This window comes from Eptatretus burgeri, chromosome 1 (assembly GCF_056783735.1).
Source record: "Eptatretus burgeri isolate ZD-2024b chromosome 1, Ebu_testis_v1, whole genome shotgun sequence".
In the NCBI taxonomy this organism is placed as follows: domain Eukaryota; kingdom Metazoa; phylum Chordata; class Myxini; order Myxiniformes; family Myxinidae; genus Eptatretus; species Eptatretus burgeri.
The window spans coordinates 17,427,703-17,443,201 of record NC_140961.1 but is presented as its reverse complement, the minus strand read 5'-3'; the positions used below and the strand labels follow the sequence as shown (position 1 = coordinate 17,443,201).

General features: G+C 44.6%; 1 protein-coding gene and 1 long non-coding RNA gene across 4 annotated transcripts in view; one reads left to right on the top strand and one right to left on the bottom strand.

Annotated features, from left to right (window-relative positions):
• LOC147033946 (uncharacterized) overlaps positions 1–15,499 on the bottom strand; it is a 100,137-nt gene that overhangs the window by 1,830 nt on the left and 82,808 nt on the right. The window lies entirely within an intron of this gene.
• The window catches only part of LOC147033947 (uncharacterized), a 106,968-nt gene that overhangs the window by 39,616 nt on the left and 51,853 nt on the right, over positions 1–15,499 (top strand). The window contains exons 1-2 of one of the 3 annotated variants that reach the window (XR_015056182.1): positions 6,712–7,596; positions 7,710–8,499. The exons of 1 other annotated variant lie outside the window; for it this stretch is intronic. Coding sequence is in view for 1 of the 2 variants with exons in the window: in XM_085873721.1 (XP_085729847.1) it covers positions 7,710–7,851 (142 nt within the window). In the remaining variant the exon portion in view is untranslated. Of the gene's footprint in view, positions 1–6,711; positions 7,597–7,709; positions 8,500–15,499 lie in introns of those variants that run through there. One more of the 3 variants, XM_085873721.1, reaches the window with a different exon arrangement.

The following is a 15,499-nucleotide window of genomic DNA, read 5'->3' as shown; positions in this document are numbered from 1 at the left end:
TTTTCCTTCTTGCAATTCTTTCAAATTGCTGCATTCTGTTGCGACCCATGTTTCTTCTACTCAATCGCTCTACACACCTCGAATCAGGCACTCATCAGTCCCTCACATATTACATTTCATTTTGTTGCGGTTTCTGCAATATCACACACAACGAGCACAGGTTTGGTACGCCACGCTCGATGGATACAAAATGGCTTCTGATTGCAAGTTGGTGTGACTCCCAGTATATAGTGACTCTACGGGGGCGGGGGGGGGGGCGTTCCCCGTGCAAACACCCCTCAAAATAATTCACTGGTTGCTGATGCCATTGGCATCCAGATCGAGCAATATAGAGATGAACAGGTCAGGAAAAAACTTATTTTTTTTAAATTAAAAAACATATAGAAATGGAATCCCCCCCAAAAACAGAGTTGATTGAACACGTTACCCCATACTTCAATTTTAATAAAATAATTGTTTCAGAGCGTTAAAAAAAATTCCAGAAGTTTAGTGCTACTGCAGCAGTCTTATCCACTATCTTATTTAGCATGTCCAAGTACTGCTAAACTGGAGCTTCTTGGAAGTGACAAGAAGGTTGATTTGTGTTCCATAGTGTTCAAGTATATAATGAAATTTCAATAAAATAAAGGTTGTTGAAGGTTGCATTCAAAAATATTCCGTAATTTACCACCATCGGTGCCTTGCCTGTTACACCACCCTGTTTGCTTATTGTTCTTTTTTTATAGATATACTTTACTGACCCTAACACCTCCAGAAAAACGTTTTCCTGTAATCTCCAACACGTTACATTAGTTATTCGTGCTTGTTGTTTGTGTCCTTTATAACGTCCTTAAAATAGTAAGTTTCCTGTTTGGAATGATTTTAAATTGTGTTTGACTGCCAGACAGGCAGATAGACTAAAAAGATTATCTCATTCTGCAGACGTGCAATCGGAACAAATTCCGAGACAAAGTACTGTTAAACTACAGGTTCGTTTTCCGAATCGTGTACCGATTCGTGTTCAAAATGTAGCATTCAATTTAAATAAAGTTGTTCCTTGATCATAAACTGATGTTTGTGGACGGACAGACGGAGAGACAAATTTAACCAATTGTGCTAAACCAAGTTTTTCGCTTTGTGTGGACGGGTAACAACCAAATGAAATTGCTCGTTGAGCAAGGAATTGCCGGAATAACTTTGTCATATCTCCATGAGCTCTGAAAAAACAAAAACCTGGAAATCGGTTTGGTTCTTACAAGTCGATAGTGCTACTGTTTAATGAGTTATCGCACTTAGTTTGGTCATGATCATAACTTGGAAGTCAATCGGACTTGAAATGACGTTTTTATCGCAATTTGAAAGTTTTGACCCGACCCCCCCCTGACATTCGACCCCCGACCGCTAAGAAGGGTGTTGGTGGGACACCCCAATGAGACATATGGTTGGATGCAGTATTGGAAGATGCACATTTTGGATTTGGTTTGAAGCCGATACGACCATTTTAGCGGACGTTATTGCGAAAATAACAATTTCGGATTTTCGGTGACCTTGACCTTGACCTTGACCTTTGACCTCGATTCACCAAAAACGACAAGCGTCTAAGTTGGACCATGGCCGACGTCTGTACCCAGTTTGGTTATGATCGTTGAAACGGTGTGGCTGCTACAGAGTAAACAAACACACAAACAAACAGACAGACAGACGCACAGAATGACACAAACGCAACCGACCAACATAATTGCCGAAATCCGAAGGATTCCGGCAATTAACAAGGAAGGAAGGAATGAAAAGGTCGGAATGACACCAGAATTCTACTTCCAGTTACCTCTGTGCAAGTGCGACATCTTTTGATATTTTTGTTATAGGTGGCAACAGTAACAATTGCATGACGATATCTGTGTTTAGAAGTCGTTGTCTATGTGTAGTGTGGGTTGGTGTAATTCGGTATTTTATTTTATCCATTGTGCGATTGAGACGGAAAATGTGAAAAGATGTCGCGATGGCAATCTGCAAAAGGATTGTGGTGTCGTATAATGGTGTCATTTCTGTCTTGTCATTCTTTTCATTCCTTCCTACCTTGTTTAGTTGTTTTTGGGGAATTCTATCCCTTCATGTTTTTTTCATTCTTGTTTTTTTAAAAAATTCTTTCTGATTTGTTATTAATACAATGGATCTGTGGACTCTTTAGTGTGAAATATGAAATTGTATTGGCTTCGTTTTTGCAAGACGACTGTCCGATCAAAGGCATTTGTACATCCTTTTGAGCTGTTTACTCGCCATGTGGACAATCACGGGTGAAAGGCACGAAGGGTGACCTTTTGTTCCTCGTTAGTCGTTTGTTAATGCATGGAGCTGCATTCCTGCGATGGGTGTATTCAAATCACGAGCGGCGTGTCCTTTGCCTCCGTACAAGGATGTCCGTGCTTATTCTTGAACATCTTAGTTCATTTGTGATCTTTTTTAGTCTTGGTAAAACAGAAACAGCATCTGCTTTGAATAATAATTATTCTTATTGTTGTGCATATTATTATTATTATTATCATTATTATTATGAATGCCATTAATATTATTTTCCCATATTCATGACAGATTTGGGGAGTTTATGACTAATCGAGAAACACGTTTCGATGCCAGAAAACAGCCTGGTGTTGGCTCAGTGGTTAGGGTGGCGGCTTGGAATCCTTGGGTCCTGAGTTCAAGCCCCGTCGGCCGCTGAATGAATACACCAGGGGGTTGACTCAGCCTGTCATCCTTCCGAGGTTGGCGAAATGAGTACCAGTTCCAGTGTTTCTACTGGTAGAGGGGCACTGCATCAGCGACACAGTCGCGCTTCAAGAATTGATAGCTACCTCGGCAGCTAAGCTGCCATACGACCACCATGCCAGAAAAAATCCTGGATGGGTCACCACGCTGTTGCAGGATAATCCACTGTTTAAGGTGGCAACGATAACTGGCCTACTCTTCAGGAAAAACATCATGGGATTTTTAACAACCACCAACAAAAAATGCTGGCAGATGGGTCCTCTGGCTTAACTTCCATATACTGGTCCATGGATATACAGTTACCACTGTGAAGAATCCAAACATTGCTGGTTACTATTGCACAGTGTTCAGACAATGCTAGTTACCACTGTGCAGTGTCCAAATACTGCTAGTCACCAATGTGCAATGTCCAAACACTGCTGGCAACAACGGTGCAGCATCCCAGCACTGCTAGTTACCACTGTGCAGTGTCCATACACTGCTGGTTATCAGTCACAGTGCAGCATTCCAACACTGCTGGTTACCACTGTGCAGCATTCCAACACTGCTGGTTACCACTGTGCAGTGTCCAAACACTGCTAGCCACCACTGTACAGTGTCCAAACACTGCTGGCCACCACTGTGCAGTGTCAAAACATTGCAAGCCACCAATGTGCAGTTTCCAACCACCCACTGTGCAGTGTCCAACCACTGCTGGTTACCACTGTGCAATGTCCATAGACATCCAGTGACCACTACGCAGTGTCCGCAGACATCCAGTTATCACTGTGCAGTGTCCGCAGACATCCAGTTATCACTGTGCAGTGTCCATAGACATCCAGTTACCACTATGCAGTGTCTATAAACATCCAGTTACCACTATGCAGTGTCTATAAACATCCAGTTACCACTATGCAGTGTCTATAAACATCCAGTTACCACTGTACAGTGTCCATATAGATCCAGCTACCACTGTACAGTGTCCATATAGATCCAGTTACCACTGTGCAGTGTCCATAGACAATCCAGTTACCACTGTGCAGCATCAATAAACATCCAGTTACCACTATGCAGTGTCTATAAACATCCAGTTACCACTGCGCAGTGTCGAAAGACATCCAGTTACCACTATGCAATGTCTATAAACATCCAGTTACCACTGTGCAGTGTCTGCAGACATCCATTTACCACTGTGCAGTGTCTGCAGACATCCAGTTACCACTGTGCAGTGTCCGCAGACATCCAGTTACCACTGTGCAGTGTCCGCAGACATCCAGTTACCACTGTGCAGTGTCCATAACATCCAGTTATCACTGTGCAGTGTCTGCAGACATCCAGTTATCACTGTGCAGTGTCCGCAGAATTCCAGTGACCACTGTGCCATGTCCATAGACATCTAGTGATCACTATGCAGTGTCCGCAGACATCCAGTTATCACTATGCAGTGTCCGCAGACATCCAGTTACCACTGTACAGTGTCCGCAGACATCCAGTTACCACTGTGCGGTGTCCGCAGACGTACAGTTACCACTGTGTGGTGTCCGCAGACGTCCAGTTACCACTGTGCGGTGTCCGCAGACATCCAGTTATCACTGTGCCATGTCCATAGACATCCAGTGATCACTGTGCAGTGTCCGCAGACAACCAGTTACGACTGTGCCATGTCCATAGACATCCAGTGATCACTGTGCAGTGTCCGCAGACATCCAGTTATCACTGTGCCATGTGCATAGACATCCAGTGATCACTGTGCAGTGTCCGCAGACATCCAGTTACCACTGTGCCATGTCCATAGACATCCAGTGATCACTGTGCAGTGTCCGCAGACATCCAGTTATCAATGTGCAGTGTCCGCAGACATCCAGTTACCACTGTGCCTTGTCCACAGACATCCAGTTATCACTATGCAGTGTCCACAGACATCCAGTTACCACTGTACAGTGTCTGTAGACATCCAGTTACCACTGTGCGGTGTCCATAGACGTCCAGTTACCACTGTGCAGTGTCCATAGACATCCAGTTACCACTGTACAGTGTCTGCAGACATCCAGTTACCACTGTGCGGTGTCCATAGACGTCCAGTTACCACTGTGCAGTGTCTGCAGGCATCCAGTTACCACTGTGCAGTGTCAATAGACTTCCAGTTATCGCTTTGCCATGTCCATAGACATCCAGTTACCACTGTACAGTGTCCCTACACATCCAGTTACCACTGTTCAGTGTCCCTACACATCCAGTTACCACTGTACAGTGTCCCTACACATCCAGTTACCACTGCACAGTGTCCATAGACATCCAGTTACCACTGCACAGTGTCCGTAGACATCCAGTTACCACTGTGCAGTGTCCGTAGACATCCAGTTACCACTGTGCAGTGTCCGTAGACATCCAGTTACCACTGTGCAGTGTCCGTAGACATCCATTTACCACTGTGCAGTGTCCGTAGACATCCATTTACCACTGTGCAGTGTCCGTAGACATCCATTTACCACTGTGCAGTGTCCGTAGACATCCAGTTACCACTGTGCAGTGTCCGTAGACATCCAGTTACCACTGTGCAGTGTCCGTAGACATCCATTTACCACTGTGCAGTGTCCGTAGACATCCATTTACCACTGTGCAGTGTCCATAGACATCCAGTTACCACTGCGCAGTGTCCAAACATTGCTGCATAGGCCTAAGTCACATTTACCACGGTGGCCGTGGGGTCTACAAAATCTACGGCCACTAGCAAATATAGGGCGGCCACAGTATTTCCACGGTCACACAATGTAGCAGTCACATATGTTTTTATTTTTCGGGGAGCCGCACGGCGTATTTATAAATTGTGGACACCGAAAACGTGGGGTTGCCGTATGGTCTTTGATTTGATGTCGCACGGTGACCTTCGGGCGTTCCTGCGGTGGCCATAGAATTTTCAAGGCAGATGCAAGGTGACCGCAAGGCGTCCGCAGGGGGACCGCAGGGGGGCCCTAAGGCGAACGTGCGGCCAGACGGACGGTAACGAATGGGTTCTTTTTTATTTTTTTTACCAGTTCTTTTGTTTCGGCTTGTCGAATTGCTACGGCGATCGTAGAAATGAAAAAAAGTTATAACTCCGCGCTGTAATTCCATGGCGACCCCTACGGCCTGTAAAAGATAGCCAAACGGCGTAGGACCACCGCAGAAACTCTGCGGCCGCCGCACATTTCAGTCAATTCAGAGGGCGTATGACCGCCGTATCCTCGCCGTAGAGCAAATGTGACTTAGGCTTTACCACTGTGTAGTGTCCATAGACATACAGTCACTACTGTGCAGTGTCTGTAGACATCCAGTTGCCACTGTGCAGTATCCATCGACATCCAGTTACCACCATGCACTGTCCATCGATATCGAGTGAACAATGAGCAGTGTCCAAACACTTAGTTATATAGTTCCCACTGTGCAGTGTCCATAGATATCCAGTTCCCACTGTGCAGTGTCCATAGATATCCAGTTACGACTGTGCAGTGTCCATAGATATTCTGTTACCACTGTGTTGTTACCATATTCTGTTACCACTGTATCCATAAGCATCCAGTTACCACTGTGCAGTGTCCATAGATATCCAATTACCACCGTGCAGTGTCTGTAGACATGTAGTTACCACCATGCACTGTCCAAAGATATCATGTTACCAGTGTGCAGTGTCCATCGATTTCCAGTTACCACTGTGCAATGTCCAGACACTGCCAGTTACCTCTATGCAGCTCTGGTGCTACTGATTAAACTCTGAACAGTTTTGAAGATCCCTGGCAATCCATCCTCTCCCTTTCTATTGCATTTCAAAATGTTCTATCTGCCTCTTATCATATGGTATCCCTTCCTTAAAGCCACCGTCATGTTTGTACCGGTGCAAGTTTGTGGCTGTTATCATCACGTCTGGATCGTGGCACTGATCTGGCACGACATTAAATAAAAACAAGAAATGGTCAAAAATTTAAACAATTGGATTGTTTCCGCCTCGTGAGTCGATATATCTGAAAGCGGTTTTGCATTCCTGAAGACGGTCCAAAGCGCAAAAGGCAGAGCCCACACAGCTAACTTCTAATTGGAGAGCTATCTTTTAACTGCCGAGCTAATTTCAATTTTTACGACCGACATAGACTAACAGCACCCGCGCACACTCGAGGGCTTCTCGCCGCAGGGTGATTTATGGCGGATTGAGAGGAACTCTGCTATCCATCCTATAATTTTGCTTGACACCCAAGTGATGGAGGACCGAAGCTCCGGAGACTTTGTTCTCGTCACGTCATTAAGAAATGGTCTCTTTTTGGACCTCGGAGACTTTTAATGGGGTTTTATTAATTATTTAGTTTTTTTTTTTTACTCCCACGACATCTACGTGACGTCACAATTCTAATTTCAAGGATTGTTGCCAGGGAGAGAAGGCGGGTTAAAACCAAATGGAATTCCTCCAAAAATAGTCTCGTCGTTCGGGGCATTGGATCCTCTGCTCGGATCCGCTTATTCAATAAATTTTGCGGTTCTTTAGCGGGCGTAACGATTTGGCCGACTGGCCACGATTCCACGCGATGCGTACAGTTCGACACGTTCCAGGACGGGACATGGTGCAGATGTGGTCGGGCCGCCATTGCTACATGCCTGCGTGCCATTACTTTACATTCTGATCGCGTGCCCGGGATTGCTGCTTTGTTCTGGTTTGTCCGTCCTCTCCTGTTTGCATGAGAAAAGCCACAGCAGCAGGTGGCAAGCGGTGATCGGGCCTCCATGCCCGCGTCCTCCTAATGCAGGCCGTATCTATGTTAAACCCAAAACAGCGGCGTGTGCCGAGCCACACGCCGTGGCCTGAAGCCAAGTGGCATGCCTGACCGGGAAGGCGAGACGTCCACAGAGGTAGAGGGGGTGTGGGAGGAAGAGAAATGGATGTTCTTGATAAGAACTCCGTTCGAGGTTGCTTTAATATCCCTCTACTGCCGTTTTGCCTGAAAACGCTTTCTCTTTTCCAGGTCGCACTCTTTCGTCGTTTTAAAGTCAGTGGAGGAGCGAAGCACAAAGACTCGATCACACCGTGGGTCATGGATTTTTGAACAGAGGGTCATCGTGAATCGGAAGGAAAAAAACAAAAAATGCTCATGTGATGATACCTAGCAGGTGTCTGCAACCTTTGTCTCGTCTTCCGTGATGTAATTTTCTCATTAAATCATCTCTTCCAGCTCCTACTTTCCTCGCTTTTATCAGTTACCTCGTCTTCCTATTTTGTTTTTTAATCCTCCTTTTTCTTTCATTCTCCTTTCTCCAAGGGTCCCTTCTCTTCCCTCAAGCAATCATTTACTCTGCCATCCACTTGCCAGGTGCATTCACTCGGTTGTTCCTCCATACGAAGATCCCTTGTGACTGATGCAAAAAAAAAAAAAATCTATTTTTTGCCGGAAACAGGTTGTTCTTTAAACCCAAGACCAAAGCTTTGGATTCCCAGATCGTGTTTGTTTTTCTCCTCACATCCTCAGAAGTCTTCATCTCCCTCCCGCTTGAACCATCTTGGCAATCGCCGGGTGTTGTGCCGCGGACCTCGGAACGAAATGTGCGCATCTCTGTGATTTGGCAGGGGTTCACCGCCTTGGCCCATTCATCGATAAATAGATAATGGCATGGAATGCAGTGGTACAGCTTGGACCTGACATTTCCATTTTGCTTCTGATTTAAGCTGAGGCCAAACAGACTCAGCACGTGACCCCGGGACCAAGCAATATGGGTGTATTCCCCATCGTTTGCCCAAGTGTACGTCTTTTGATATCATCTGCCAAGAGAATGGATAGACGAGGGAGGGGGGGGGGTTATAATGATCTCGTGTATCTGTTGTTCTCGTCACTGGTCATTGGAAAACCAACACAGCGAACATTTACATCGCTCCGTCTTGATGCGATGGTGCTAAGGGAACTGTCCGGTGACTGAGCAAACGACATCCTTTGCGTCCATCGGCAAATCGGAGCAAATTCTCTCTGAGATGTTTGTTGCAAGTTATTCTGAAAACTCGCTAATGGAAAAATCATAAGGGTACTTTTGGTGCCATTAGCTTTTGACACCATTAACACTTGCCTAGAAATTGCTTTTGCGGGGGAATGAGGCGGAGGGGGGCAGAGGACGATGGGGTAATGTGCTGAGTGACTGTCAGTGAAATTACCAAGTGATAGTTTCTCATCAGATCATTTATTTGTTTGTTTTATTACCTCCGCCACCAAAGGTGGACGGAGATTATGTTTTCACCCCTGTTGTCTGTCTGTTTGTCTGTCTGTGAGCAGGATATCACAAAAAAATTATTTACGCATTCGGACAAAATTTGGTGGACTGGTTGGGAGTGTGACAAGGATGAATTGATTAGATTTTGGTGAAGATCCGGATCCAGATGCAATTTTTTTAGTTGTTTTATTTCTGGTGATTCTTCACCATTGAGAGATGTGGTCAAATTGGCACGATATCTCAAAATGTCTTCTTTTGTTTTTTAACTTGTCACCAAAATAGAGAACGTGCATTTTACAAAAGGTTTGACAATTTCATATTGGGCTGGCAAGATGGCCTAGCAGTATGCACATGCATTCAACTCGGCTGTCGACTCAGCTATCCAGCCTGGGTTCGAATCCCGACTAAGCTGTAAGCTGTCATCCCGGTGTTTCGCAGGCAGGGTGATTCATCAGTGTGTGTGTGCCGTCTCTCTGATGGATGGTAAATGGATGTCCCGTCTGCCAGCATTGTTGGTGGACGTTAAGGATCCATTAAAGGTCCTTCATTAAGAGTCTGTGAATTATTGCCAACACCCTGAGGAAATTCCATGGTTTTTTTTCTAACTTACAGGGGCACTGCATCACTGGTACAGCCATGTTCTCAGCAATAATGCAACCAGCAGCCAAAGGTGACATGCAAAATTAATTAATTTTCGTATTCTGGTGATGCTGCTTCTTCTTGTGTATGACAGCTTGGCTGCCAGGTAGCTATCATTTTGTTGGGGCACGACTATGCCGCTGATGCAGTGCCCCTATACCAGTAGAGTGATGCTCATGTCGCTTACCCTGGAAGGATGATAGGCTGAGTCAACCCCACCTGGTGTTAATTCAGCAGCCAACAGGACTCAAACTCAGGACGCTAAGATCGCAAGCCAGCCACGCTAACCATGAGGCTAGCACCAGGCTTTCTGGGGTTTTTTTGTTCCACAAACATAACAGAACCTTCTTTTGAATATCTTGCACAAATCTAATATCAACACAAGGAGCTAGGGGTGTGTATATGCTGTTGAACCCATTTACCTGTATCGTTGTATGAAGTTCAGGTTAATTGGCACGTGGGGACAAAGTTGTCCAATATATGTATGCCATCTTGCACCATGTCATGTATGTAGGTTGGTGTGTCATGGAAAACTTGCATGGATTGTATTCCACGACAACATGCATGTTGTTGGCCAAAAGGTGCAGAGGATGGTGGAGCTCAATTTTGTGGAAAGTTGTCCACAACTCCTTGCAGAGAAGTGCTCCACCTAGCATGTTGACTGCCAAAGTGTCTTTTGCCCACTAATGGTAACCAATTTTTATTAGGACAAGACAGTTTAAAAATTTTGCCAACGCTTTTTAAAATTATTTTATTTATTTATTTGTATGCAGTCTCGGCTCGTGAAAGAGCGAGACCACTGAACGGATCAGGATGCAACAGAACAAAATGAACAGTGGGGGGTGGGGGGGGAGACACCAACAGCGAGGTTGGAGGACAAAATCAAAATGGGGATAGACTTGGACAAACAAGGGAAGTGGGGAGGATGCACGGGGTGGACAAGATGGATAAAGAAGGAATCATCCATGAAGGAAAAACTGAAATTTGGAAGGAGATAGGCTTGTGGGGTTATGAGGGAGGTTAATGGGGGTAGAAAAGAAAATGGTTTTCGACTGGGCATGATCTGAGATGGTGGCAAACAACTGTCTTGAAGACCTGGAAGGAAGAATAAGATTGAAGAGAATGTGGAAGTTGGTTCCATTGCAGGAACAGATTGGGACCATACTCTGTGCAGAACGTTGGTGCTGCTTAAACAGTCTCCTTGGTTATTGGGCACAATCCTGGACGGGTCACCACTCCGACACAGTATACCAGCAAGCTGGCACTAATTTTGCCGACCTCGGAAGGATGACAGGCCGAGTTAACCCCACCTGGTATCAATTCAACATCTGAGTGGGATTTGAACTCAGGACCCTAGGATCCAAAGCCCACCACCCAAACCATTAAGCCAACAGCAGGCCAACACTTGATTCCATAGGTGGGGAAAAAGAGGAAGGAATGAGTGGAGGTGAGCAGTGATTCTGGATTTTGGAAGTTTCATCAGAAGGGGGTTGGTGGTGGACCACGTACACCGTTTAAAAACCTGTTGGGGGACAAAGCACGGAAAGAGCAGATGGTGCAGGACCACAAATGAGGCGGTATAAGACAGAGACAACACTTTGTTACGGATATTAATCTCAGAAGAAATGCCCCTTGTGGATATACTTATAATATGCTTGTAAAAAGTCTGTCACATCGTCATATAATGTGAACAAGAACATTCTTCTGTATCGGCATGCCATGAAGATTGGCAGGGTTGATCAAAGGTGGCGCACTCGCTCACCTCCACGTGAGATGCCTCCTCCCATAGGTTGTATTTCTTACTGAACGGCATCCCAATACACACTGTTGTTTTTTCCGCAGGCATCATGTTGCATCGTAGAGTACACCATTTCTAAGAATGAGTTGTTAAGCCAGCTACTTTGTCCATTCGCGCTTTCCTGTCGTCATTAAATGATTCCATGGAACCTGAATAGGCCATTGTGTGCCATTACGCTGTCTTGGTTCTCATTTTGTCTTGTCGGGCGGCACAATTGCTCGTCCTTTATCGTCTGTCTTTATTCCATCACGATATGATGAGTAATACCCAAGGAGTGTTTCTGCTGCTCGGAATGGCAGTCGCTTTAAATCTCCCTACACCGAGGATGGACGCCCTGGAAATGACCTCCCGCTGTCATGTTGATGAGGGTACAGAACGCAACACACGTATAGATCACCCTTTGGATGGACGGACGGTGTTTTGCATAAATTTCTGGATTTCTAGATGCTTGAGAATCCCCAGAGTATTTGTATATCAAGTTTGTTTCCTTCTTATAATTTAATTCTCAGGTTATTTGTTCGCTCGTATTCCACGTCACGGGACATGGAGTTTTACAATTGTGTCTGTGTCTGTGTCTGTGTCTGTTTTTACGTTTTTACCATTTGAGCTTTTGTCGATAAATTTTCAACTTACTTTTATTTTGAGAATATGGAGAAGTATAATTGATAAGTGGGTCAAAATGTCAAAGGACAAAGTGATACTGAGTACAAATAGCCCTCATCAGCCCTTCCTTTGCTTCACTGCGTGAGACTGCCATTTTTTAATTTTTTTTTAACAGCCTCATGTTTCCTTCCGATCCTCTTTTTACCCCCACCTTTCCCCCTCCCCTACCCCTTCCCACCTCATATCAGTACCATAAGAATCATTGATATTGTAGAGGGTATGAATGGAGGGAGACGAAAGCATTTGTAAATTTGTGGAGGTGCAATCGTCCTTTCCAGGTGGATGCATATCCCATTCGCCCAGGTATTGTTTGAGCTGCTGCTGGCAATTCATTGTGGTTTGATGTCAAACTAGCAATAATCAATTTGACATTTTATCTCTGCTCTAATTGGTTCACATGACTGTGACATATCAATGTTGGGAAAGCCCACAATAAATAGAATCACTGTGATCACTCATTTGTTGTATGAGGAATTTTGAGGCATACTTGGACCATAGTAATAATTGGGAGTGATCTTGTTTATCAGTATGTTATGAAATGTCAGAACAGCACAGTTGGTCACCTGTTCACCACTGAACTTTCTGGTCCAGGAATTGTGCCCCCTTTTTTGCCAAATTTGACTAAAAACAGCTTTCCAGATGTCGTACCTCTGAGGTCGATGCATATCGGAGCATGCCATGCTGCCAATGGTGACTTTAAAGGCAGCTGTCCCTTCTGTATTTAGGTTGTGGAAGTTCAAAATTTCACTGTCTCTTGAAAAGAGCTGGCCAATTTGGGCTGCTACCCAGCAAAAATGCCTTCATTCGAGGTTAAATGGGATGTATTTCAAAAGTTAGTTATAACAAAGGTGTCGATATTAAATTTAAGGGTAAAATAAGAGTTGGATTTATAAAACACATTTTATGTCAGACAGTATTGACACGATGTTCACAGTAGTGCAACTCCATGCTGTCTGTGTTAGTTTTTGAGATATTTCCCACTTCCTATTTGATGATGTCACTTCCTGTTGTGTCAAAATTACACAATTTGACAAGGTGCAACTTCAAGGTGTCGAAAATTCATCTCTTTTTTTTTTTGAGATATTGCCCACTTTCTGTATTATGACGTCACTGACATTTAATTGATTGTCATTGTTGTCAAATTATATTTCCTTCATGTAGTTGATCACATATGTAAACGTTCGCATAAATCAGTGAAGCAGTTTCAGAGAAGTTGATTTTGAAATGTTTTCTTATAATCTAATATGGCTGCCATACCATGTGACTGATGATGCCATTGTTAACAAATGATGATTCGCATGAGAAATTGATCACACATTTAAAGTTTTGCATTGACTGGTGAAGCAGTTTGAGAGAACAACATCGTTAAAAGTTTTCCTGTAATCCAAAATGGCGGCCAAATTAGATCAAAATTCAAGTACTTTTAGGACCTTTAAACCTTATGCTGACCTACTTATAGGTGGAGGGGGAGGATGCCATGCACAAACTTCAGTTCTACCACACCAAATATAATTTAGCCAAGTTTAGTCACAATCCCATCAGTAGTTTCTGAGAAAGTTGCAAGTGTTTACAGATGAGCTGACAATGTGCGATTCCGTAAACTCACCTGAACTATGTTCCAGGTGAGCTAATAAACTAATAGATATGTTAAAGGAGTGTGGAAACAGCACAGGCATGATGGCCTCCTTTTGTCATTATATGATTTTGTTGTATTATTAGGTTTCCTTGCATAATACAAGCAGAGTATCCGCCCGCCCTATGGGCAATCTTGTTCCAAGAATGTAACACGTTCTTCTGACGCATACCTTTATTTGGGTGGTGTATAGGCAACTAACAGCTCTCTTTATGAAAAATAAAAATGCATGAAGTTATGTGCATGAAGCAAAAACATACCAACTGCTTATAATTCAAAACACCTTGCTGTACTGGAAAATGTGGGAACAGGAATACTGTACTGGAAATGGTGGAGACTTGTAATATCCTCCCCCATATGGAGGCTGCACTACATGATGCACATTTACATAGAGAATTTGCATCCCTCCCAAGACTACCGTCAAAGATAAAAACAGCCCTGTACACTAATTGGAGTCATACTGATCCTATGCAGCAAGACTGGATGGAATCGGCCCACAACTGGAGGAATAGCGTGACAAACACACCCAAACCAGTCCGTGAATTATAGTCAGGATAAGGGAAGAAAGGGGGAAGTGATAGTGAATTCGACGTTCCATCTTTATTTACTTTTAGCATTGTTCTTAACAAACAGGGACAGGAACAATGCAGGCATGATGGGCTGAATGGCCTTCTCATGTACCAAAGTTCCCTGTGTATATTTGTGTAAAGTTTTTAAGAACAGGAAGAAAATGGGAGTTGGTGGTGGGGGCGCATGGCGTTGGAAGAGAGATTGAGATGTTGGGAAGGGTGGGGGGTGGAGGTGAGAACTTAGGGTTGGAAGTGGGGTTTGAGGTAGTTGAGGACTTGAAGAAAAAAGGGTGAGGGATGACAGAGTTGGCTTGTACGAGAGCGAGGGCAGTGAGGGGACAGAGTTGGGATCGAGGGGTTAGAGGGTTTTAAGAGGGGGGGGTTTGAGGACATTGGGTTGAGAGGGAGTTTGAGAATTTGAAGAGAGGGGGAGTGAAGCACAGAGTTTGGGTGTGGTGGTAACGGGGTTGGGGGGCAGAGAGAGGATGGAGTTGGGGGGGTGGATGAAGACTTGAGATTGTGTGTGTGTGTGTGTGTGTGTGTGTGTGTGTGTGTGTGTGTGTGTGTGTGTGTGTGTGTGTGTGTGTGTGTGTGTGTGTGTGTGTGTGTGTGTGTGTGTGTGTGTGTGTGTGTGTGTGTGTGTGGTGGGTGGGTAGGGGTTGGGGAGCTGAACTCACATTTTATATTATGCAGACTTTCCATGGGTCCCAGACAGTCCTGTTGGGTCCTCCAGATATTTTGGGTTCTCATGGTCTTTTAAGTCCTCTGGGTCTTTTGGATACCCCTGGGTCATTTGGGTCTTCAGAGTCTTTTGTGTCCTCTCGTTGTTTTGGGGCCTCTTGGTATTTTGTGTCCTCAGGTCATTTGGATCCCCTGGGTCTTTTGGGTCCTCGAGGTCTTTTGCATCCTCTGGGTCTTTTGGGTCCTCGGGGTCTTTTGTTTCTTGTGGGTATTCGGGGTATTTTGTGTCTTCTTGGTCTTTTGGATCTTTGGGGAATTTTTGGGTCTTCATTGTATTTTGGATATTTTCAGTCTTTTGGGTCTTTTAGGGTCGTTATTAGGATCCATCGGGTCGTTTGTATTCTTGGGGTCGTTTGGGTGTTTTGGGTCCTCGGTGGGGGTGGGGGGGAGTTCTTTTGGGTTGTCTGGAACCTCAGCACAAAACGTGGACAGAGGTTATGTTTTCACCCGTTTCTCTGTTTGTCTTTGAACAGGAGATCTCAAAAAAATATGGACAGATTCGGACAAAACTTGGTG